The following is a 27,918-nucleotide window of genomic DNA, read 5'->3' on the forward strand; positions in this document are numbered from 1 at the left end:
TTATAAAGTTATTTAAGGTACAGGACTTAGTTTAATTTAATTTGTACATAACAGCGTCAGTTCAACCGTAGCTACCCACTTGTATTATTTAATCGGCTTTTCTCTGCTCGATTGACGAGCTCGTTCATGCAATAAGGGTTAAGTTATGACGTTAAAGTACATGGAGGAATATTTTAACTGACATTTATATCTAAGACACTCTTTAAGGATTACCAATCTTTCAAGATAAGCAATCAGCGCCGCCCATGGACACCCGAAACACCAGAGGCGTTACAAGTGCGTTGTCGACCTTTTGGGCTTTGGGGAATTTAAGGGTTGTTAAGGAATCGGAGATTGGGAAGGGGGTAATTGGGTCTCTGGAACCTCACTCACACAACGCAAGCGTTGTTTCTCGACGTGTTTTCTGTGATTTTGCGGATATTGGTTTTGTGACAAAAATAAATATCTTCGCTTAAAAAAACTGTTACTAAATATTACATAAAAAGACTGAACTCGGTAAGTGGGCCAGTTAGTTATCGGGACCTGCCAAAAAATTCCGGAACAGAAAGAACTCCTGGCATCATCTCAACTGTTTGACACTCTTGACAGCCGAAACTCATGAATTCAAACAAAAATATTTTGCTTTTCCATAAAAAATCACTTGTAATTTGTAAACCTTGAACAAATGAGCTTAGAGTCCAATTTCGTTCGGCAATTTCGTCATCGACGGGTATAGTAATTGACGTCTGACATTCTAGTTTGCTATTTTATATTTTCTCGTTTCTTTCTCAAAAAATGCTTCCTGTGTTGAAATTTTGATGGATGGCTTTAAAAACTGTAACTGGTTGTCGGTTTTGGACCAATTTTAATAGGTTTTTTTAATTGCCATGTTTAGAATAGATTAGATCAAAACAAAGTAAATATTGATATAATTAACAAGACATTGCAATTGCATTAACTTATCAAATTGAGACTAGATAGAAAAATAGGACCAAAACACCATCTTATCATTAAAATTAATAACTTGATCAATATCAAAATCAATTGATTGATATCATTGGCTGATTAGCTGCTAAATGTAAACGTTGAACTATCTGCCGAATCCCTAAGAAAAAATACAGGAAAATCTCACGTCACACTATTTGTGTCTGGCAACCCCAAATAAATTATAGAGAATCCCAGATTAAATAATTAAAAATATCTGTTTGCCAACAATAAAAATTCTTCAGTCGACGAGACTCCTATAAAATTAAACACCTATTAATAGTTACAAGGTAAAATAAACCCTATTGCACAGTACTAAATATCACAATAAATAAAAAGCAACAATGTGTTTAAAATATACGAAAATATTTATACACAATTGCTAGCTGCAAGCTACAATAAACCTTAAAGTCTTAGATATAAATATCACAATACGTATAGCAACTTTGTCTTCAAAAAATAAATAAAACATTTTGCCAAATAATATAAATTAGTAAGTAATTATGTTCATCAAACGATATTGTGCTCTGTCAACATTAATATAAAGTGTGTTTTTATTTGATTTATGAATGTTCTTAAGGTTGAAACGTAATTGATAATGGTGATATATATGGGATATTCAAGGGCATAAGTAGAGTTGTTCTTAATTGGCAACTTGTCTCAATGTCTGTGCACATAAGACGCAATAAGGGATATGTGAAAAGATAAAATCATATTATTACTAGCATAGTGTTTTGAGAAACATTTTTTTTTTATACGCTGATATTCATTTGCGTTGTTATCGGTATAAAGCCTTTATTAAATAAAAATATGACTACGTAAAATTGACAGGAAAATCCTGAAAAATGCAATGGTATGCAACTGAGGCGTGTCTCTGAGTTTCATTTATGACATTCCTAGTACATAAATACATACATATAAAGTGAAATACATTATAAAATACAGTCAAAACAAAATAAATCTTTTCAACTATACAATAAAATAATATCAGGCTTCTATTTCAATATAAATGTGTTTGGTTCAAAATAAAAATATATCTCTTATAACAAAACGGCTCGTAATATCAATCATAACATATTATCTTATCATTCGTAATCTGTATGCAGGATTAACTGCCACGAATTTGTATATATTTTATCTTAAAGTGCAGTATCATTACATATTTCGTTAATGCCAATATATCTGCCAATCTGTACGTATATACGTCTAGATAATAATATAAAAAATATCGCAGTAGCAGCACGGAGTCCGTAATTGTGCTCGGTATAAGGTTTTAGGTTAAACCCTATATGACTATTGTCTGTACCTATACCAAATTTCATCAAAATCCGTTCAGTAGTTTCAGCGTGATTCAAGGAAAACCATCCAAACGTCCAGTGTCAAACATCCAAACATCTAATATTAGTGTAATTTACATTTAATAATAAAGCAGAATAGAGATATACGTATAAGTAATACGTAAATAAAATTCTTAAACAAAATCAAATTCCGTGAAAGAATTCAAGTGAAAATCGACTAAATGACTACTGAATAATAATGACGAAAATCGCGTGACACTCACTGCCTAGGTAATAACACTGAAATGCTATAAAAATCTTAAATACTTAATTAAAATTCCTCAAATGATCTCGCAGCGTATTAATATGAAACATGTTGAGAATTACAAAAACTTCAGACGTGTTAAAACCTCTGAAACCTTGAATTACATTATACAAGGTACATAAATTATGTTATAACTAAGTAAAAAACTGTCAAGTGGTGACAGCAAAGTGGAATACATTTGTCGCCACTCCTATTCTTGACGTGGGTGTCGATTATTGTAAGACCCGACTCAGGGCTCACGACTACAGACTACAGGTAGCAGGAGTAGGAACGGGTTAGTTTTCGGGGGACAAGACACAGAAAACGTAGTCTGAAATAATATTGACTGATGTGTGATAAATTGGACTCATCCCCTATTACATAATATAAATAAGTAACCTAAGTGGCGTAGAGGGGGTAGAGGAAGCTGAGAACAATATTGACAATATTAAGTTAAAAAGACAATACATACCTTTTAAAATATTTGTAATGAAGAAGTCTTATAGCAACAACCATGAACATCACATGTATGTCAAATTCCTCCCATCCAAGTGAGCCCCAGACAGCTTAAAAATAAAATAGATTTTATTAGCGCAAGCAAAATAAAAGCATGTCGCCTTCACAGCACACTTGCATGATCAGTGAGCCCCATAAATACACTATGATACAACATATAGGAATTTCCACGGAAAATAAATAGGTAAAATGTATAAATAAATGATTTTATTGAACGCTCATGACGTTTCTCTATTTATTTTCGTTTTAAAACTAGATTTTTGTGTTCATTTTTTTTATAAGCAAGATGTGCACACGGTATGCGATCATGTGCATTTTTAAATACGGAAGGAGTGCAAAAGCTAAAATATAAAGATTACGATCCTTTTGGAAAACGAATAATAAGCAGCCTAACTGCGCTTCTTATAAGGTTTTCATTAACCTAACTAAAGAATAATTTGACGTAGGTAGATATTTTCCATATGGATTGTGATGAATCAGTTAAGTTATCATTGTAAAAGAAAAAGTAATAATATTCATAGCTTGAATGACCAAAGCGGATATATTTTTTTATAATTCCTTCTATAATGAATGAAAAACAATATTCATTATTAACTTTGAACCGTTGAAGAAGGACAAAAATAAGAAATAGACATAAAAAAGAACTGTAGAAAAATGTCCGGCCCCATACAAAAATGCGCCTTACGTAATTCAATGACACAGGATCTTAAAATGATTTCGCTTATGCGAAAATAATCTTCGTTCTACACTGAACTGTATGCTGTAGAAATTAGAATTCATTTTACATAATCGAACGTGTCGTCCTCTACTATGATATCATCGCTTGCTGAGAAATCTCGTAGTTTATTAAAATAACCCTTAGATCTAAGTGATGTGACGTCATCAGCTTATTTAGTAGTCAAGGCGATTATACACTGTCTCTATATACTTGTACATTCCTTGACATTAATAACTTTTTAAAACTTCAAGGATTTATTAATAGCTACTAGGTTTTTCTCCTGTATCTTAGAGAGAAGGCTAAGTTATTTATATCATAGTAGTGAGTAGAGGTATATCCTCACCACATGTGCAGATGTGCACGCATGCAGCAAATTACTCACCTGCCGTGTGATTCAGATGAGAATTTGTATTACACACCAACTGTTTTACTACGAAAAGTAAGCTTGCATTTGAATTTAAGGTAGAAAATCTTCTGAATTGACATTACAATCCACAAATGGTTATTATAATAATATTACAAATGCGTTTGTGTGTTTGAGTGTATGTTTGTTAATCACGTTAAAACGGCTGAAGGGATCGGGATAAAAGTTGGAACAGGGGTAGAGTAGAATATGGTCTGGAATACACATAGGATACTTTTTGTCACACGGTAACGCGGGCGAAGCCGCTGATATAAGCTAGTGAGGTTATGATGTACAGTCTTATATTCACCAAAGGCATTCCGGTCACTTCACTTTTTCCTTTACTCTAAACATAAGCCTGTAACTCTCATTTTAACCTTGGCACCACAAATAACCAGATTTACTGAGCATAACGTCTAGTTGATGGATGGCATAGCATCTGACCTTGATTCAAGTACACCATGTGACTAAGATATAGATGAAGTCACTCCTCTGTCTAGACGATCGTATATGTAGCTGTCGTTGTACGTTACAAAATGGCAGAAAGGGGCGCCGGTACCCTTTCAATAATCTAAATGTTACCGTTAAAAAGGAGCAATTTGTCGACCGAGTATCATACCTATACAGATTTATTTATGTTTGAATTATTGGGGATGATATTTGGTATTTGTTCGTTGTTAAACGTATTAAATACATTAATTAAAAGTTTTATTAAGTTTGCATAATCAAAATCCCACTTGATAAACGAACGAAATAAATTCAATGACAACCATCCATTTCAAGAGCTTAACATTTGTAAAATCAATCATACGGAACAGACAAACTAACTTCGAATATATTCACAAAATATTTATTGAACTACGCAACATAAAACACACATTATGGTCTATCAAGGTAAAACTCAAGTTGTTTAAACTATTCTCAAAAGTTACGCCTTGACAAATTCTGCAGCTCTTACTGACGTGTCATTCGAGTGCAGTAAAAACATTTACTGCACTTATATGTCGAGTGTATATGGAGAGACAAGCAAGGACCGTGGCCTAGAACAACTTGTTTCAGTAAATAGCAATTTATTAGAAATAATGGCTACCACATGGGACCCAATAACGGTTAGATAGAATTCAATTTTCTGTCTATCGCATAAGATGATTGGAATTGCTTCAAACGTCTTCAATAATAAATGTAGATTCGATAAAACCTACTTGGAGAAATTGCTATCTTCAAGTTTCTTAGATACTTATTGCAATAAAACTCTCAATCTGCTATTAGATTTAAGTCATCTTAACAAGATTTGGTTCATTATCAAGACTGACGTATTTTGTCGGTGACAATTCGCGAATTGATTATTTCATTATTCTACGATTCATGACAACATAAAATATGTGTCAAAAATATTCTATCTATATCCAAAACTGAACTGGAGACATTAGTATTTTCCAAAATCCCGAACGAGAATCCGAAATACATTTATACACTCGAATTATTCCTGCCAAAATATTCCTTACACTTCACGATTCAGCAAAAAAACCAGGGAATATACAACAGCTGTTTTCCGTTAATCGCATTATAATTACGTTCTCCCCTTTTAAATGGCTAACTGTCTTGAATATTTTATGTGTAATGTTCACATTTGGCAAGCTAACGTGTCGCATGTATTTATGAGCCATAAGTTGGACCCTATAGCAGCCATGCTTGCAGTTAGGGTCGGATCTCTAAGCCAGTATTTTGTACTCCAGTCATGTGTCATTAAGTGGATTTATTTGCGTGTAAAAAAGGGACTATTGCCTTACAATATTATCTCATATTTAACATCAAATCTTTAGCTTACCATTATTCAGAGATAGACCGTATGTAATATATTTTTAAATATCTACATCGTATTAGGTAGACTTTCCTTCTATTCAATATTGAAAACGAGACATTTTAAAAACCAATTAGGCTTCGCTCGCATTGGAGCCATCTACCTTGAAAATTGCCACCATATCAAAGAATCAAGACGACAACAGCTGTTTACAATACCACTCAATTTCAAACCTTATTTAGAGTCCATGAAAGCCTTTTCATATAAAGAAAGTCACCTATATACAAAGGTATGTCGTACACATCCCTTTGGTTATGGTTCGACGTCGCGTGCCAATCTCATCCTCACTTCTGCCAACGTACAATTTGGCAACATTGCCATTTGTCAGGTCGTTGACTTCTTATCTGCATGTCTGTTTATCAAGTGTATTTATATATTGGATACGTACATAAATATGCTATGTATACATAGAGAGAGCTTCCGCAATGCTTCGCAACAGAGTCGGTGGTTTGTTTTTAGACGTTTTTTTAGGCCATCGTTTATTTTTGAGATCGAGATCTCTGTATTCTTCGTCGTAGTACTTTTTATCAGTATGATTGAAAAAAAAAAATAACATCATACCTGTCTCCTATTGGAGTAGGTGACTATAATGGAACGCCAAATGACACGATTTTGGCATATCTTCCGCTTGCTAATCTTTGTGGGAATTTCAGTTCTGAGTATGGAAATTTATTATTTTATAAGTAACTTAAATTATACAAAATACTCCAATAAATAAAATACACATAAAACCACATCTATACTCACAAACACGAGGCAGTCAAAAACTGAAGGTCAATCAAACTGAAAATGAGGATAAACTCCATTAACATACTGAACTTGATACAATATGAGGTTGAACTTGAACATTAAATAACAGGAAACAATCGAACAGATCTAAAATCCTCAGTTATTTAACGACGATATAAAATATAAAGTAGGTATGGCCACAACAGTATCACAATGTCGGTTACTTCCTGTCCATGAAATAACTATGACATAAGCTATACTGTGTTCATGAGTGTTCATAGCCTATTGTTAAATTTTGTGATTCAGTTTTCGGATATTAAAGAAACGTGTTGTTAATTTTGTATTGTAAGGAAGTTGGAAAATTGAGTTGATCTGTTGAAGTCTTCCACTAAGATAGACTGATAGATATGCTTATATGGAATTGCATCCGCCTATGTATATAGGGTTTAAACATCTACTACGAGTATGCCTATGTTTCCAGTAATAACATTTTGAAAAAACAAATACATTATTGAGTATCTTCAATAAAATGATATACAGTTCATAATAACATGTAACATCGATCATTCGTATTCTATTTTTGTCTGCGTATTCCCATAGATATTTAAATTGAAAAAGGGACTTCATATTCGCATTCCTTTTACAATTTTACATGTCATTCGCAAAAGGGGATACACAAATTAATTCCATGACTAGACAGGCGATATTAAAAACCGTCTGCATTGCATTGAGGGGAGGGAATGAGGGAAACCTCACAAGCGACCCTCAAAGGATTAATTAACGATACCATGACCACCCTCACGGTATATAGAGGCTGTGTTGTGATTTGTTTGGGAGTTACAGTCAAATAGTGACATTAAAAATATACTGCTATTACTGGAAATTTCATCAATTTTTTATTATTAGATACTGTTGTATCATAAGCCCTAGTCAGACAGTTGAGTCAGTACTGCGTCCCTCCCGGCGACTATCGATCGGTTCCCTCGTCCACAGTGTCAGCTCCCGTTAAGCACTAGTGCCGAGCTTTTACTGGAAACTTCACGTGTCCAAGAGTTTCTCCGCATTTAAAGACTAGAATAGAATCAATCACAAAACATATTCAGCAACAATAACGCCCTATGTCATGTTCTCTCGTAAGCCAATGTCAGTCTTATAGCGTTGTACACAACGACCATTTTACACCGAAACAAGGGCCAGACAATCGACAGGGCATGAGGGAGACGTGTAATCGTTATTCAAACTGGCAGACTAGTATTTCCGAGCTTACCGCGCATGCGTGCGATCGCAGCGCTTAATAGGTCACGGCCTCACAGTCTGCACTGGAAGCCGGCTACAGGGATATACTTAGAACGATACGCCATTTTAGCAAAAAGAAAATACATTTGCTTCGTTATTAAAGTCAAAATAACGCTATGAAAGTGTACCTTCGTGAGTTTGTGTGGTTCGAAACCAGTGCCCGAGACAATCGCACGATCCCTTTCCGCGAGCCAGAAACGCCGCGACCGGTTCGAAAATAAGCGACACAATCTGTTTTTACAGAATTTAAACGAATTTTGTACTAAAGGAGACTGGGCTACATCGCTGTGTGCCCGCGACATACTCGTTTTATCTGAATTATGTGATACAAATGTGACCGTGCCTACGTGTACCGGCTCGCCATGACTCACCGCCACAATAGTGATTCTGTGCCCTGGGGACTCGGTCCCGCGGGATCTTTTGTATAATAGTGTATGTATTAACATTTCAAAGTGAATTCTTTGTGTACTATTCGTGTAAAATAAAACCGGCGGCGCTACGTCAGCCGACCATGCTGCTCGTGCTTGCGTGCACCATTCATTACGGTGTCTGTAGCGATACAGCGTGGACTGCTTCCGTTACTGAGCAGTGGTCACGGTGCTGGCCAGTGGCGAGTTGCCGGCTGGCTCGGAACTCGCAGTGACTTAACATATGGTAACCGGGCGGGCGAAGGTCGTGCGGCTCGCGTCACCCTAACATAAGGTAAACTCGGTCGGGCGTGTGCGCGCAAAACGTAAACACTGGCCGGCGAATGCACCGAAAAAACTCGCGCGCTATGATGTCACCGTGCAAACATTAGAACGTGGAATTTAAAATTAGATGCGTCCAGCGAATCTATCGAGAACGGTTCATTGAGCGACGGGCGGGCGACGCGAGCGGAGCGCCGCTAGCGAACGAGCACGAACGACGAGGTAGCGTAGCGGCGCCGCCGCGACCTTGTACCGTCACGGGCGCAGCGTCACGCCGCGCCGGATTATTTTCGTCGCGTTTTGGCACCTACACCTCACGCGCGCTCCCTAAACCACAATCCCGTGCCGTTTAGTGCGAACTGTACGCTTTAATATCGTTTTTATTTTACAGATTGCGACAGACTCTTGCGGCGCGGCTCGCGGAGATCGACGACATCGTGTCCGAATTCGACCGCGTGTCGGAGAGAATCGACGAGTTCCGACAGCAAATAGAAGTGTTGACAGCGAAAGTAAGGACTTTCTACGTGTTCGGCGAGGACGAGGCTGACAGTGTGCGCGCGCTCACCAACGAAGTTTCCGACTTGGTGGAGCGCACGAAGAACTTCACCGAGGAGAGCCGGAAGAGATACGGAGGCTCGGCCCCGGCGGACGTCGCGCAGGAGCTGTCCTCCCTAGAATTATCGTCTGAGGCATTGGCAGCAGCTATGGAAGAGAAGGAAAGGGAATGGAAACGTGCGCGCACGGCTCGCTCTGAGTACGCGACCGACGTGGAAGATGTGCAGGCGTGGGTGCGCGCTGCGGAGCTCACAGCTAGGGACCGCACCCTGGCACCCGAGCCCTACAGGGAGCGCCTGGTGGCCACCAGGGCTGAAGTGCCAAACGTTGCCGATCGTGTTGAGCGGTTGACACGCAATGCACGAGCGATTGTCGAAGGCAGCCGCGATGCTGGTGAACGGCAGCTGGTGCAGTCCACGGTGTCGGCGCTGTCGGACCAGTTCTCGGCGGTGTGCAGTGAGCTGGAAGCTCGGCAGGCTGCGGTGGAAGACGCCTGCGATGCTGTTGCACGTTTCCTCACATTACTTGAGAAAGTCTTACTTTGGGTTGAGACACAACGTGCATTCCTTGCGCGGCCACTCCCATTGGCCGACTTGCAGGAGGCGCAACAGAAACAGACTGAATATGGGGTGTGTTGGGCATTTCAACATAACAATATTTACAATCACGTGCTACTGTTTACTTACATATTTTTTATTTTTTAGAACGCGCTCAAGAGCTGTAAACAGCAGGCCAAGAATTTAGCGGATATGGCTAAGGAGATAGAGGCAATTGAACGGGTTACAAGCCCAGGAGACTTGCCGTCTAGGCTAGAAGCAGCAGAGAATGCGACCGTAGACGTTGAGAAGCGATTAGCGAAGACAGTCAGTACCATTACGGAACATGATAGCAGAGTTAAACATGAACAGAACACTAATGATATTCTTTTTTATTTTACAGAACGGTCTACTACAGGAACTAGCAGAGGAATGGGAGCGATGCGAAAGAAAGTTAAAAGATGTCGGGCACTGGCTCGAAGCGACATCGAGGACTCTAGAAACACCTCAAAATGCTAAAAAGCCTCTCAGAGATCGTCTCGCTCTGAGGGAAAAGTTGATAAATGATATATCCACGCAAAAGACGAAGATCTCATATGCAGTGGAAAAACTCAACGTGAGTCGACGTGGTCGATTTATATGTATTTGCTAAGGTTTTAATTTCAGGAGCAGCTCTCGGGGTTGGCGATAACTCGTGCTAACACATTGTGTGTGTGGACAGGTACACTTTGGACCGGACGGCGTAGCAGCGCAATCAGTGGGGCCCGAGGGAGTGGAGGCTGCGGCGCGGTCGCTGGTGGCGTCGCTGGACGCGCTGGCCACGCAGACCGGCGCGCAGGCCACGGCCCTGGCGCGCGCGCTGGCGCAGGTGGAGGCGTACTGCGCCGACGTGGGGCGCCTGCGCGCGCAGCTGCTGCAGGCCGAGCAGCAGCTGCGGCAGGCGGCGCAGCCCAACTACAGCCCGCGCGAGCCCGAGCGCGCCTCCCGCCATCAACAGGTAAGCTCCTTCACCATCGGCTCGACCCGCACCGATCCCCGCGAGTAGGTGGCTAGCGAGTATTCTAGTTTTGTTTATCCGACCTGGAGGCTCTCAGGGCGACCGGGCAGGTGGCGGGCACGCTTCATATCACCTGCGGGCGCCTCGGCGCCCGCCTCGACGCTCGATCATCTTTTATTTATCTTTTGTTTTCTTTTTGTCACCCTCCTCCTCACCCTCCCCGCTACTAACACGTCGAACTGATATCCTCCGCTAGGAGTGTCGTGAGCGCGTCAAGTCGCTCCAGAGCAAGATTCAGGCGCGTAACGAACGAGTCAAGCTTCTGGTGCAGCGCGGCAGTCCTGACGCTGAACCGCTGCGAGACGCGTAGTCCGCGATCTACCGAATTTAGTTTATAAGTCTTCTCATCTCGTCCCTGTAATTTTTATAAGCATATTATTATAATACGAAACGTTAAAATATACGAGACGCATCGCAGCCACCGTCGTTTCCTTTCGCTCAACCTCTCATCACGTCCGTCCGATCGTCTCAGAGACACCCTTGTAAATCATGTGTTTGTCCGTACTTGCGTATCAGGATGTCGCCCGGCGAATCGAAGAGCTGACCGGAGCGATCTACGCGCTGGACCCGTACTTCGTGATGCCAGCGACAGACGAGCACGCCGCCACTCTGTCCATGCTCGTGACGAGCGCGACGCACGCGCGCAACAACAGGCGCGCGCGCTCGCCCGAGCGGCGAGAGCGCGCGCGCCTGGCCCCGCCCGCGCCCGCCGCCCGGGCCCGCTCGCCGTGCTGGGCGCCGGGCGGCGCCACCTACGCCGAGATAGTCAAGGGCTCCGGCTCCCGCTCTAGCTCCCGCGGCTCCCGCGCACCCGACGACCACGACCCACCCCGCGCCTCGCCCTCCCCGCCCGAACCGGCCGACGTCGGGAGCGATCCCGTGGAAGTGCTCGTGGAACCGTGTGTGCTCAGTGAGAGAGTCGATGAACAAGTGTCGCGCAGTGACACCCGTGTTAGCGAGTCTATCAGTGTCAGTGAGCCTTATGGCGGTGACGTGATTGTTTACTATGATGACTTTGCCTCGCGTACGGAACCGGAACCGGTTCCCGAATACTACGCAGAACCTCCAATGGAGTACCGAGAAATGCCCATTGATGTGCCGGCAACCATGTATCAGGAATCACCAGAACCACTGAGAAAATTACCTGATCAACCAATGAGGGAAATACAACCCATTGAATCAGAAAGAGATTCTAGCCCCACACCAAAACATCGCTCGCACGAGTTATCGTATGCGGAAATATTAGCACTCGGTTTACGTAAACAACCGCGTACTCACAGCGTTACTTCATTACCGAAACCACAAGTAGCACAGGTAGAGCTGGTCAAGGAGATCGTAGTAGAATGCGTTGAAAGATCTCCACCGATTCAGCAATATGAATCGAAAGTTGAGAAGATTGAACCGCCGAGGTTCAAACCCGATAGACCCGAAAGACCGGAAAAAACAAATAGATTGGATAGGCCTGATCGGCCCGAACGACCGGCTCCTAGAAGTAGGTCAAGGGACATGCCAAGACAGAGGCGAGGCCCAGAAAAGAGGCCTACGAAGGCTCATGACATTCAGGCTTTGAAAAAGAAAAAGACAATGAAAAAGGTTATTGAAGTCGAAAACTTTGATGAACCCGAGCAACCGATTGAAGTGGAACTGACACCCATCAGTGACACTACAATTAAACATGTGACATCGGAGTCAACTGTAGAGACAGTTTACAAAGAGGTCACTAAAAAATTACAACACAGTGCTACAGTCGTAGAGACTGTTACTGAAATGGTAGCAGAAGACTCACAACCTGAAACTTCTGCAGAAGAAGTTGAACACAAAAAACCTAAAAAGAAGCAAAAGCCTAAAAAACCTAAATCACCCGAAGATGAAATTCAGAAAGCTCTTAAGGAAATCGAAGAGCTAGAAAGAAACAAGAAGAAAAAGGCAAGGGAGCCTCGTGATAAGAGTAGAGATAGCCTTACTGAAATTATATCAGTTGAAGCTCCAAAAGAGCCGATTACTGTTGAATTTAAAAAGATAAATATTAAAGAATCGGACACCCAAGTTAAGTCTAAGAAAAAGAAAGGTCACAAAGAATCTCCGGACAAAACCTCTGATGTTACTGCTGAGTTTATTACTGTAGAGGCTACTGCTCCAGTTGAAGTAACAACCAAGGAAATTAAGCCGAAGAAAAAGAAGAGTCAAAAGCAAGCCTCTTTAGAGAAATCAGAACCAAGTTCTATTGACAGCTCAACTGAGGCCCAACATTCTATTAGCACTGGAGAATCTATACAAAAACCAATTGAAACGAAATCTGATTCAGATTCACTTTCAATTGTAGAAGTTGTCGCTCAACCGGAAATAACTACATCTAAACAACTAACTAGCTCGGTAGATGAATCTACCAAAGAGCAAGTTATTGAGACTGGGGACGAAATGCATAGGGAAAGTTCTGTAGAAGTTACTACTACCGTAACTTCCAGTGTTACACATCACATTATAAACCAAACTGAGTCTGTGACCATTACTAGCACAGAAAATATCGTCAGCGAAAGCAGTCCTAGTGAGGTCGTTACAACTGAATATGTAACATCACAGCCTGCTTTTGAAACAAACGTTCAAGAACAGATTTCAGATAACATCGAAATACTTGCTAAAGTTTCTGAGACAGTTTCTCTCGTTACTGAAACAGCTGAAACTCAAGAGAAATACAACACTGAAGTAACGACATCTGAAATCAAAGAGTCCGAACCATCGTCCGTCCAAGATCAGACTTCAAAACAAGAAGATCAAGGCAATAAAAAGGCGTCTAAAAATAAAAAGAAAGCTCAAAAGAGTAAACAAAAACATGAAGTAGATATTAGTTCAGAATTTATCACCAAAGAGTCTGAACAGGTACAAGAAGAGCAGAAACCAGTACCTACAATTGAAGAAACACCTGAACAACTCGCAAAAGAAGACGTTCTGTCTTCCGGACAAACAGTACAAGAGTTACCCGAGCCATTACCTACGGAAGCAGAAAAACTTGTCATATTAGAAGAAATAGAAACTGTTTTGTCAGAAAAGCAAACTGCATCAGAACACCAGGTGTCAGAAGTAATTCAGACACTGCAACAGAACCAAGCTGCTGAGATTGAAACTGTGCAAGTTGAACAAGAGGAACAAACACAACCATCTGAGGAAAAGATCAAAGTGGATGAACATTCATCCAAAAGTAAAAAGAAGAAGAAACAAAAGAAACACGAAAAGACTCCAGAACCTGTAGTATTAGAGGCTAAAGAGAGCGTAGTGCTTGTTGAAGAAAACGTTAACATTACGCCCATAGAACCTCATGTACAAGAAATACCAAACATTGTAGAACAAGTTGAAGAACAAAAACCACAGAAGAAAAAGAAGTCTAAGAAAGGAAAACATACGGAAGTCAAAGAAGATATAATTGAAACGACAGTGGTTGAACGTAAAGAAACTGAGCTACCAATAGAAACAGTTGAAGCCAGTCCAAAAGAAATTGAAGAACCACAGCCTCAAGAAGACAGTAAACGTAAAAAGAAATCTAAATCGAAGTCTAAACCTGTCGAGCAAGAACCAAAGTTGGAAGCTAAAGAAATAGTTGATGTTAAAGAAACAGTCGAAGTTAAACTACCTTCTCCTGAACCATCTATGGAAGATGTAAAGGTTGAAGAACCTGCTTTTGAGGAAGTCAAGTCCCACAAAAAGAGGAAATCTAAAAAACAAAAGATTGAAGATGATGATATAGAAAAAGCTCTAAAGGAGATTGAACGTACTGAAGGTTCTAAAAAGAAACCCAAGGAAAGAACTCCTAAACCTAAAGGCAAGCCTGATCATTCAAAACCAACAGAATCAAAACTTGTTAAACAAGAAATGCAAGAATCTAAAGTTGTTGAGCAAGAAACACATACGGATGTCTCCACGAAGCAGGTCGTTTACGATACATCACCCGAAGAAGATACAGAAAATATTCAACCAATCGAACATATTGATTGGAATGCCATGTTAGAAGAAGAAGAAGAAAGTTTAACTGAAATACCTTTTGAATCCATTAAACAAGAATCGAAATCAACTACTATTGAATCTTCGTACATTGCTAACCAAGTAACGATTCTACAAGAAACAACTAACTTACTGGAAAGCGAGCGTACTGTTACTAAACTTGAATCTTCGGTAGAACAATCTGCTGTACCTGGGAAATCATCTGAAAGAGTCGAAGAGGAAAAAATTATCAAAGAGGTACAACAGAAGCAAACAGAGCCTATTTCAAGTCCTGCTAGCGAGCAGAATAATAATGACAAGTTCTTCTCAACTGATGTCATAAAAGAAGGGTCATACAATATCGTTGAAGAGGTAACTCGCTACGAGCCTATAACTCAAGATGTTGAAACCCGTACTATTTATCTAATAACGCACGAAGAGAAGAAACTGCCTCCTATCAGGACTGTAAAAGTATTTAGGAGTAAGAGTAACTCATTAGAAGAACCTCAATCTACTGAAGATGACGTAGTTTTAAGTGAACAAACGATTAACAAAATCACTGATGATAAGTCTTCCATTAATGTTAGTGATGTTTTAGAGGGTAAGGTTGTAACAGAGAAAGTAAGTTCAGAAAGTGACACTGCGAAAATCGATGTTACTAAAATTGAATCAATACCAGAAGTTGAGAAAGAACATGTCATTGAGAATGTAACTTCTGAAAGTTCTGTACTGACTACGCATACGCAAGTTGTTACTAATATAGTCACCGAAGTGACTAATGTACAGAACCAAGAACTTAATACGAAAGAAATTGAGGTTACAACCCAAAAATCTGCGTCTTCAGATCAAGTATCTGAGAAAATTGGTGAAATTCAGGAACAGGTTCCAAGCCAAATTGAACTTATCCCAGACAACGAACCTGTTCCAGATAAAACTGGCAAACCACTGTCTGAGGAAGATTTCACGGAAATAGTCGAACAAGCCATTTTCGGTTCAGTACAAGATCGTAACCGAACAACTGAGAAGAAATCCAAGGAATCTTCGAATATTCCATATCAGGAGTTGGTAAACGAAGTGAAGACATATTCGGAGAATCTGGATACTTATCAATTGGACTATGATTACTCTCAATTAATACTAAGCCAGCGAGAGTCTCAAGTCTCTCAGGGAGAAGAATCTTTAACAGTACAGGAAGAAACGACAATTAAACCTGTAACAGAACCAGAAGCAGAAAAGGTTTCTCCAGCCGGAGAAATATTGTCAGCAGTAACTGCTCAAGAAATTACGGATACTGATATAGTATCAGCGGTAGGAGGCTCTGAGAATGTTGTCTCGGTAGTTGAATCACCAACAGCGGAAAAATCGGCAGACAAACTTGAAGAACTTATTTCGCAAAATACTTTCACTACGGAAATATCTACAAAAACTGAAATTCAGCACACCGTTGATTTTATTACTTCAGAGAGTTCTGTAATTAAGCCCGTTGATCAAGTAGATGCTACAGCTTTCAATACTGCGACAAATATTGAAATACCTTCGGAGCTACAAGTAGAGGAGCCTGAATTCCTTGAAACAGAAAGTAAACAGAAGTCTATTGAAGCGTCTGAACCTAAACTTGTATCTTCAGTTAATGAAGAAGAGCCTAGAATTAGTTACCATGAAATTAAGGATGCTGAAGCTATTTTAGCGGCACAGGTATCTAAGGATAAAACTGAAACTAGAACAGATGCTCTAAAAGAAACAGTTTCTTCTTCGCGTGTCTCAGAAACTGTTTCAAAATCTGAAGATACAAGTGTTGTTCAAGACATTTCAGTAGAAATTCAAAAAGATTTAATAACGAAGGAAGGAATCAAGGAGGACAGAGTGTCTCCAGTCAAGGAGGAGGCTCCCAGAGTAAGCTATCAGGATATTAAGGATGCTGAAATTATTTTAGCATCACAGTCAATACCGAAGGAAGAATCAAATTCTTCGAACATTGTTCAGACATCGGAAGTAGTCAATGTTGAGGATGATATGCTTAAAACTCTTAATAAGACGATTACAACGGTTAAAACAGTCACTGAGCAAACTGTCGATTTAATTTCCACTGAAAAAGTGGTTCTGGAACCGACAGATAATACAAAGCCTACAGCTACTGAAACAAAGGAAGTTACTGTGGTGGATAATAAACCTTTAACAAAAGAACGACCATTGTCGTATGAAGAGGCACCTCGGCATAGCTACCATGAGATTATTGATGCGGAACGACGTCTTGCTCTGATAGTTAAACAACCAGATGACATTCAACAAGACATTGAAGATGTCGTTGAAGATAAACCTGTCGGGCAAGAGGCCGAGTCTGCTCAAGTAAAAGAAACCGACAAAAAAGTCAAACCAGATTCGCCTGTGGTTGAAGCATCAAAAGATATAGTATCACCGACTGCAGCCGAAGTGCCAAAAGTAAATTATCAAGAAATAGCTGATGCAGAAAAGCATTTGGCTACAGCGGTCGTAACAATCGAAAAAACTGAAGAAAAGATTGAAGTCGATGTTCAAAGTAGTACATCAGCTGCAACAAGCAGTATACCCGAACCATTGACATTCGAAGCGCCACGGGTTAGTTATCATGAGATTTCTGATGCAGAAAACCGTCTGGCGACAATTATATCCAGGAACGCATCTAAAGAATCCTCTCCAGTAAATACAACAGAAGATATACCTGTGACTAGTAGACAAGTAGAAGAAACACCAGAGCCTATAGCAGATGTAGCTGTTGTTGCTGTACCCACAGAAACGCAGCAAAAGATAACGAACCACGTTCCTCATAATGATATTTCTATTAATGCCGATGAAATAGAACCAATAATCGAAAATGTTCCTCAATTAGTACCAGAGCCTGAACCAATAAGACAACCCATTTACGAAGTGCCAAGGTTCAGTTATCACGAAATTAATGATGCTGAAAATGTATTTGCTTCTTCACGAGTTTCTGTTGAAGAAGTTGAAGTTCCAGCTGAAGTGGCTGATACAACTGCAACAGAAACAGATACAATAACAACAGAAACTAATATTGTAGTAACAGAAACTGTGACAAGTAACCTTTTGGAGTCTACAACTCCGGCCAGTGATGAAGTCAAAGAAATAACAAAACCAGCAGAGGTCGAAACTGTATTTGAGCCTTTGCGTCACAGTTATCACGAAATTCAAGATGCTGAACGTGTACTAGCGTCTGTGAAAGTTGACGAAGTACCTCAAACATCTGTAGAGGAAGCTAAATCAGTTGACGAACAACTGCCCAAGGATTCTTCTGAGCGTGTAGAAGAAATGTTACTTCAAGTTGACAATCAACCTAAACCTAAAACTGACAAAGAACATACTATCGACTTCCTTACGAATGAAAGTATCGTATCAGAACCTGTACCAAATATTGTTACTCCTCTCGAGAAACCTTCAGCGCTTCAAAAGGCTCACTTGGAAAATATCGCACTGTCGTTTGAAGTCGACGACCTTAGCAATACACCTATACCAGTAGTATATGGAAGTGCGGGTACCGCAACACCAACCCAGGAAATTAAAAGTCCTGTCTTTAAGACTGAAGATATGGTCCCTGAATCCCCAGACGTCCCACAAACCCCAGATAATGTTGAAACAACTAAAGTTGAAGAACCCACACCAACTCAAGATGAACCATCCGTTGAAGACGACACTTTTGAAATCATTGAGCACAGTGAAGTCACAAACATTGTTACCGATGTAAAAGATACTGAGCCTGAGGAAATAAAACTACAGCAGCCTGATGAATCTTCCAAGATTATGGAAACAGAAACCGTTGTTGTACAAAGTGTCACTGAAACTGCTTCAATTGAACAAGACTCTTCTTCAGAGCAACCACGATCTATAACTCCTAAGACCAGTGATGATCATGTTGTAGTCCAAAATCTTATCGAAGAAGCTCTGCAAGAACCTGAATCAACGGCTGTTACTAGAACAAAACCAGCTTATGAAACTTTCGTCATTGATGATCTCAATGAAAGTCTTGTGCCTGTGGTATTCGGTGATATTAAAGACATTGAGCGTTCTATAAAATACAGGAAAGAAGAACTTTTACTTCAAACTGAACCTTTGGAACCTGTTCAACCAACTCAATCTGAAGAAGAAATAGTTGCCACATCTGACGAACAAGTGTTAGGACGGTCACCTTCCCCCATTGATGATATCGAAATCGTTGAAACAGAAGGTTTTACCATTCCTCATCCTAGTGAATATGTTGAGTTAGCTCCCTCGACTGTTTTAGAGCTCGATACTAAGCCTGACACTATCTCGGCGGATACACAAAGTGAAGTTTTCGATTCGGCTATAAACTTACCTGAGTCACAAATTGTTAAACAATTCGACATGGATACGCATATAACATCTACGGACTATCAAACGGAACATATAGTTTCAACTGATATTAGGGAAACACAATTAACCCAAACCGAAACTGTTAGTCGTGTAGAAAAATCTCCTATACATAGCCTGCATGACCTCCTTCCTGAAATTGACTCCATCCCTGAATTCAAACCCTCTTATTCGAACACTGTATTGTATTCAAAATTATCGGCTGATGCACCCGAGTTTACACCCTCTTATATGTATCAGACTGTAACTACTGTGTCTGAGAGTAGATCTGATGTAGTAGGAGATGCACCTGCACCTATTACTGTGGAAGAAGAAGCTACACATATTGTAACTGAGGAAACACCGTTTGTACCACAAATTTCCTATTCTTCGGTTTTACAAACTAAGAAAGAAAAGACTGAAGTTGGACCACAAACGCCACCGTCTCCAGTTGAAAAAATAGTGGTACCTGACGTACCTACAGATGAAGTACAGGAAGAACATGTTGAAACCAAAACTAAGAAAACTAAAAAGAAGAAAAAGAAGGATAGAGATGAAAAGAAAGAGTCTAAGCCGGCTGAAACTGTACCCTTACCTGCTCCTTCCCATGTACCAGAAAGGGCTGCAGTATTACCGGAACCTGTTAATGTGTGGGCCAAAGCTGCTGAAGAGGGTAAATCGTATGCCGATGTGCTGGCTGAAGGCTTAATCCATGAACAAAGAGAATTTATACAGCTAGTTCCAGAGAAGCCAAAAGAAAGAGAACTGTCTCAACCAAGAATAGAAAAAATACAACATGATGTTGAGAAAATCGTGAAACCTACTACACTACCTACCCAAGAAATAAAAGATACTGTTGAGATAAAAGAGGTAGTTTCAGAGTATGAACAAAGTATTGGCTCTTGGGCTAAGATAGTGGCAAAACGATCATCGCCGGAAAGAATACAAAAAGAAGAGGAACCACATGTCACACCTACTCACGTTCCTACTAAAGCTCCAATGATTCTTGTAGATGAATCAGAAAGTGATCATCACAAACCTGAAGTAGAAGTAGATGCTGAAGGATTTATCACAGTAGACAGAAGTAGACGATCCAGATCTAAGTCAAGAGAAGCACGCTCGCGATCAGGTGTATCACAAAATCGTGAAGTACGTGAAAAATCAGAAAACAGATTTGAAGCCCTAACTACGACTCTTAAGCCTGATGATGTAGAATCCACCCAGAGTCCTTCAGAAGACGAAAAACCAGCAAAGAAACCAAGTAGAAAGAGCCGTAGCTCTAAGTCCAGAGATAAAGAAATTAAACCAAAAGCCACTGTAGTAGCTCCAAGCACGTCCGATGAAGATAAACAACCGCCAAAGAAAGACAAAAAGAAGCGTTCATCTAAATCAAAGGATAAAGTGGTCCCTGTGGAAGTCAGCCAGCCAGTGGAAGAGAAATTGAAGCCTGAGATTATGGAGGTCTCAGAACCACTGAAAGAAGAAGAGAAGGATGATGAATGCGTAACCACAACATCAGCGCAGTCAGAACCTAAAAAGAAACACAAAAAGAAGAAGAAGGAAATGAAGCCTGTAGAAGTTTCAGAAACTACCGAGGCTTCCTCTCCCTTAGAAGTTACTTCTTCAGAACAAGAGGTGGTGTTAGATCCTACATCAATCACAAAACCTCGCCAAAAGAAGATGGATACTCCCGTATCCACACCTGAGTCGGTTCAAACTCCAATCAAAGATAGAGTATTCTCTGAAGCGCAGTTCTGGAAAATGGATCCTAGTAATTTGGATGTATCTGAAATAATATCAGTGGAAATACAACATACACCGACAGAAACATATAAGATTGAGATAAAAGAAAATGTTCCAACTGAAAAATCAACAACTAAACCTGAAGAACCAAAGAAACCTGAGAATGTTGAACATGTCCACTCCTCAGCTAAATTTATAACTGAAGAAATAACATCTATTGAAAGTCAGGAACAGGAACTTGAGGATACAATTGCTGAAGATCAATCACTTGAAAGTAAAATGGCTGATCTGCAACGGGAAATTGAGGAAATGTTGTTGCCTGAAAATGACTCATCATTAATTAGTGATGATTCCCCTAAAGAACTAACAGACACTCAAACTTCTATGGATTATCAATACGATGAGTTATTGGATAATATGACTCCATCTTTGGCTAGCCCGGAACTAGACGTAGAACCAAAATCAATCGAAGAATCTACACTTGAAACAACAGCAGAAGATAAGACCACTAAACATGATGAGGATCTTGATGATAAACATATTAGCATGAGCATGATTGACTCAGTTTTGGATGATACCGAACCTTTGTCTATAACGGAAACTCACTCGTTGGAACACTCGGAAGGTTTGTTAGTAACTCAAGAAGAAGACACTCCCAGAGATTCTAGTAAACTGGATACATCAGTTACGACCGTCACTACCCCAGAACAAGTAAAGGTTGTACCCAAAGACGTTTTAGAAGCTATGATTAAAGAAACAATGGCAAAACAGGAAACTACAACATCTACTGTTGTCGAAACCACAACTACTGTTACTAAATCTGATGTGAAACAAGATAAACCAACTGCACCTGCAAGTGAGCCAACTAAACCAATTCAGGAAGAAATTGCGTTCACACCTGTGTTAGAAAATACTGGAGAAGTAAGCAAGCTGCAACAGGTGACCACATTTATTGATACTGAGAGGAAGGTTCAACAACCAGAAGTGACAGAAAAGAAAGAGACTATTAAAGACTCCGTTACATCATTTATTCAAGTGGAAAAATCACAGAGAGAAATTACAACAACGGATGTGAAAAAACCTGAACTTAAAAAAGAAGATTTACAATCTACTGCAACAGATCAAAACATCACTGCACAGAAAAATATTTCAGCCGATTCTGTATCTGATGTCCCTCTATCTAACTCTGATACCATTACTAACACAATCACAAACCTCAAAACGGATACTTTCTGGACGGACAAACACAAAATTGATGATGCGGAATTACTACTAATAGAACGTCAATCTGTTGAAAGAACAATTGTACCTGTAGACACTGACGAACCACACGTTGACGAAGGCATCAGCGTCGAGGACAATATTATCATTGATAACACTTTCTGGCCTGAAAAACACTTGTACCACGACGCTGAGTGCCAATACTTCCTTTCATTGGCTCAAAAAGCTAAAACACCCACTAACGATACCACAGAAATCAAAATCACTGACCAAAATGATAAAGATAGAGATCAGGGCGGTAGTTCTGGTCACTCTTCTGAAGGTGAAGAACCAAAAGACCCCTCTGGTTCACCTTACGACCCCGACTACATATCCATGGATCTACCCGGTGGCATTTGTAGTTGGAAAGACAAATCGTCGTACCTTAGCGTCGAAACACCTGTTGTTGATGACGTTGTGAACGAGCCTGTATCTAGGGAGGATATACTAACCACCCTACCTATAGCACCAGCCCCATCCTCATCCACACAGGAGCCGGAGGAGACACCCCAGAGGACAACAAAGGTGACTGACCCACAGTCGTATTGTACGATTTTTAAATATATACTCTATGTTTGGCATGATATAATTACTAAATTCTTAATTTCACATATTACGAAGCTCTGTATTGTGATGTATTTAGCCACGCCGCAGCTCGTCTTGTAGTGCCACATTTTGGCGTGCACTGTAAATTATAACAGTAGAATAGTTACGCATTTGATTAGTCGTTAATTTTTGTATTGTGTGAACTTATAAATATTCTAGTCATCTCTAGTCAGATTTGATTTTTTCTAGTCTTTGTCAGTCGTCTGATATTTTATTGTAATAAACTATAAAATGACGTGCATTGTTTTATTTACACGTGCGTAATGATAGTTTTATTTTTTGATTTATTTATTTCTTTTGATCAGTGATACCCCTGTCAAAATTTGGCCACTACGAGACGATAGACTGTTGTCGCTTAATTGAGAAAAGTTTTTATAGAGTCAGTATTTTGAGGCTTTGAATTTTGATGAAAATGCAAGCCAGAGCAGACAAGGCTCCAAGTCTGCAATCTTAGTAATTTATACAAAGAACTTTGACAAAGTCTGCAATTTAATTTGAAATTTCGCTAAGGTCAGTCATATTTTTTGCTACATTTTGGAATGTATGTAGATTAGTCTGCAAGACTTCTCATACTATACATGAATGATATTTTTCATATTATTTATACCTGTTTTATTTGATTGTTTTATTGATTAGCATCCGAGAATAGTCTTGAATTGATTATACATTGTTTATCATTGTAAGTGTTTCGTACTGGAATCGATTCGAATGCTTTCGCTGTGAATGTCACACGAGCACACGCTGCTGACAATGGAACTAACCATAGGTGTATGGGGGGATTAATTAACCTCTCAAATACAAAACAAAAAACTGATTTTACTGCAAATTTATAACGTATCGATTTGTTTAAAGATGAACGATTATCTCCTCCTGCACACCTAATCAAAATTGAACAGCTCTACTCCAAATTCTTTGCTTTGGATGTTTTTTATTCAAAAATCCTTATTGGAAATTCACGCGACTACAGTACGGGACACTTAAATACCAGACTGACCAGCTTTTGTCAACATTCCAGTAACAGGCCCCTTGTTTGCAGACTCTAAAGTTCGCATGTCATGCCAACATTATTGTTATGAACTAATTTGAGTTTATTTTGTTGTTGTTGTTATGTGTACCTAACTGCTAGTCCATTGGAATGATCACGTGGACTGTTTGACCCTCTAAATATTATTAGACGATATGGAATCAGAATATCTGTTATATTTCTGCTATTTTCTTTTTACAACGAAAGTATATTGCATTCATTTGATAGAATTTGATTCGTTCATGAAATTTTTGCTGTAGATTACATAATATTACAATGTTTACGTGATACAGTGAATCCTGTTTCGTGTTCGATCCCAGATACTAGCCATGCATAAATTTTAGCTTTATTCGTAATGAATGCCTGCGTACATTTCCTCGGGCATGCGAACCCATAATATATGTTTTGGCCATTGTCCAAAACTATTGGTTCAGAGATGTATTTAAACTTGATTTACATCTACACGTGAACAGATTGTGCATGACGTTTTACATTTTGATATTCTACAGAATGCACGATGATTGATTATTTTATTATAACCATCAACGTCATTTAGTACTCGTTTTTAATGGATGCATTGTTTAGAACTTTAGAGCGCTAGTCCTTTGTGATTGTTTTTTTATTTTTTGTAGAACTTGTACTCTCCTATAATAGAGATGATAGATTTCTGGTTCCATATCGTCACTGTACAAAAGTGTGCGTTGCTAATAAAAGTGTGTGTTCTCAGGATGAATTATCTAACGATATAGAAACTCTGCTAGAAGAAATAAGAGATGTACAGACGCGCTTAGCGGATCTTCCTGACGAGAGCCTGGACACCATGGCGGAGGGCCTCAAGGTGAGTCTCACTGTATATAAACCATTGATCAAAAATAACAGACCTGAATTCCTACTGACGTAGATACTGGTAAAATTAGATTCGCGATCTCATAGTGCAGATTGGTTTAAAGCTAGTTTAATGAGTGCTCATTCAAAATTGCCCGAATGTCTGCCTATAAACAAAACTAGAATTGTATCGTTGGGAGGTATGAGGAGCAGCATCAGCTGTCTTTGTCGCATTGTCAGTGAGAGAACTGGGTTAGTGTGTTTTTTGGAACTGATTCAGGTTCGTTTGTCATTATTTACTGGCTGTGGAAACATAGATATGGGCCATTTAGTTAGTTTCTGTATCATCTTCTCATAGTCTTATATACATACGTAAATAAATATTCTATTTTAAAAATATCCCTCAATTTAATGTTAATTACTTTCTTCACTTGTAAGGCTCCATTGTGGACCTAATTCTTAAATACTCTTAAAGCTTATAGTCTAGAACCCAGGATTTTGAAGTATAAGCTCATTAACAGCTTAGACTAGACGTAGGCATAATGTAAACCTAAGTCATTATGAAATATTAATTCATTACACGTTTTTAGAAAGTTATCTGCTCCATGAATTTACGCAGTTAAGATTAATTCATAATTTTCTTTATAAACTATTTTCCATGTGTCTGTGTGTCTCAATTATATGTATAGATAAAGGTAAACCACTGACATAAATGGTTTTGCCCAGCCCACAAGATAATAATCATATACTCATTAAGTAAGTTTTTCTCTACACCAAACATTTTGATCTTCAATTCTCCTTTATTATTGTAAACACTTTTTATGCATTCCGTACTCTTATCATATTTATTTACAAATGACCTAACCTCAATTATAAGTCACGTACCTATCACCCAGAATCGTGACTGATAGCCACAATTAAATCATCAACAAATGAGTGGTAGTAGTGTCATCTCTCAGCTATTCTGTCCTTGACAATGATTTAGGTTTATATACAATGATGTATCGGTAATGATGTCACCTCCATTACGACATACGAGTTAATAATATGTACTAGAATGTTTGGCTTCTCTCAGCCACTAGTACTAGTTACTGAACGAACGCTCCGCAGTCGATACGAATACGAGTTATTATACGATTTAAGTTTTAAACTCGCGATGGAATCGATTTAATCGATTGTTTTTTGTGAAGTTTATATACATAGTGTTGTTTTGAAGTGAATTGTGGATTTTTATTTTTGGTTTAAAGGTATTTTTTTATTTTGTTTGTGAATTATAATGTGTTTTGGTGCAATAGTTTCAGATGTTAGAATCTTGTTATTTACTTAAAGTAATTATAATTTTATTTGGAATAACTTCTACTTAAACCGGGTTAGCGATTGAAAGAGGTGTTATTAAACTTATATAATTTGTCTAAGAAAATAGTAAACATTGATGGGCATTAAGCTCATACATACGTTCATAGATTTAGTATATTGAGAGGAATGAAATGAGACATAATATGTATATTTTAAAATCAAGAACTAATAACATTGTACATTAGTCTTAAAATGTTATTAATATGCCCCGAATGTGACCCACAGACATAAGTATACCCTAATATACCTAAGTCTATACTTAGCTACCCTATAAATATCAAGAGAAAAACCCTATAAAAATATCTAAGTACCTATTCAATTATCAATTTTCAAAATGTATAAAGGCACACGTTATCTATAGCTACCTACATACATAGATATACATATACATAGGTACCATTTCCGTAGCATCTCTTTTCATAGCCTGTGGGACCGGATTGACTCTCTGTGTATTGTCATTCAACTAGAACGGGCTCGGTACATACAATGGCTCGTATTCACAGGCTCAAAATCACAATTTTATTGTTAGTAATGACTTAGTTAGCCAGACTCAGGTCACTAGTTCTAAAAAGTTTTGGTACTAAAATGTAACCTGAATTGTGCAGTATAGGCCAATAAGGGGTCATAAAAATAGACTGCCTCATTTGTCGAGTGGTCGGGCAGTATTACTGAGCTTTTTTTTGGGTTTTCGTAAATATCTCAGTAGTAGCACGGAATGTGGCATTGTGCCTAGTATATGGCAATAGGCTCACCTCCTATTACATGGGACCTAAATGGTGAAAAGTGCGTGTACATTGTAAAGTGGTATTAAATGCCGTAATGTGTACCTTTGCTTACCCCTTCAGGGATGTATATAATTATGAATACTTCTTCCTCCATTATGGATTAAAATACGTTATGTACCTGGTAGGGTGTACTGGAAATTCCTGTGGTTTGAAATCTGCGGTATTTTGTTTGATCTCAAACTGTATACACGATGAAGTCTAAGCAAACATGAAACTAGCACGTTAGACATGTCCTTGCCCGTCAGACATGTATTTGTGTATATTGTATACACATCACTTGCTAGTTCCAAGTATCTATAGTATAAATAACGCGTCATTACTTGTTTAGTAATCACTTCTTTAATTTGATTCCTAAATGCAATTTTTGCCGCACTTACTTTTCCATCTTAAGATTGCCGTATTGTTCAGATGTTGTATATCTTTGTGTTTACAAGTAATCACATCACATCAACAGCCTATAAGTGCCTTCTGCTAGCTAAAGGCCTCTTCTCACACAGAGAAGCTTTGAGCATTAATCACCACAATCAATACCCATTTTGCCCATTTATTTTCTTTTACTCTTATTCTATGAGACCCTATAACCTAGCTAGCTCGCAATATAGTACAAGTACCTACTTCTCTGCCAAGTCTTCAGTAGAATAATAGGCATGATGTTATGCAGTACCTAATCGATATATTCGTTGAAGCATTTCCAAGAAATATATAATCATGGACTGATTTGTATTTGTACATAATTAGGTCTGATGCCACGGTAGACATAATTTCCAAAATCGTGCCTAGAATTTAATTTTAGGTCGTCCTATGACATCAGACCTTGTTCTTGTTCATTGACCAATACAAATTACTATCTATACAATCATACTGTTTTTGACTTTAGTAATTAGTTAATTTCAATTGTTACCTGTTTATGTAGACTGTGCTTCTGTATTCCAAAAAACGTCGTGGGACATACTAAATTAATTATTATGTTATTGGCTTTCTCGCGTTACTGTTTGACGAGTAACTGGACTAGTTTCAAACCATGCTAGAGGCTCATATTGATGAGCAGCATTCTGCTACAGAGTAGCAGCGCGACAATCGCCGC

The 27,918-nt window shown here is 39.1% G+C and overlaps 1 protein-coding gene across 9 annotated transcripts in view; it reads left to right on the forward strand.

The window, feature by feature from the left end:
• LOC118265080 (muscle-specific protein 300 kDa) overlaps window positions 1-27,918 on the forward strand; it is a 193,513-nt gene that overhangs the window by 122,051 nt on the left and 43,544 nt on the right. For 8 of the 9 annotated variants that reach the window (XM_050705766.1, XM_050705765.1, XM_050705763.1 and 5 more), the window contains 6 exons: window positions 9,148-9,940; window positions 10,016-10,174; window positions 10,251-10,463; window positions 10,569-10,844; window positions 11,421-22,763; window positions 24,596-24,706. In XM_050705766.1, the coding sequence (XP_050561723.1) occupies window positions 9,148-9,940; window positions 10,016-10,174; window positions 10,251-10,463; window positions 10,569-10,844; window positions 11,421-22,763; window positions 24,596-24,706 (12,895 nt within the window). The remainder of the gene's footprint in view (window positions 1-9,147; window positions 9,941-10,015; window positions 10,175-10,250; window positions 10,464-10,568; window positions 10,845-11,420; window positions 22,764-24,595; window positions 24,707-27,918) is intronic. The other variant, XM_050705772.1, reaches the window with a different exon arrangement.

The sequence above is a fragment of the Spodoptera frugiperda genome, chromosome 28 (assembly GCF_023101765.2).
Source record: "Spodoptera frugiperda isolate SF20-4 chromosome 28, AGI-APGP_CSIRO_Sfru_2.0, whole genome shotgun sequence".
Taxonomy (NCBI): domain Eukaryota; kingdom Metazoa; phylum Arthropoda; class Insecta; order Lepidoptera; family Noctuidae; genus Spodoptera; species Spodoptera frugiperda.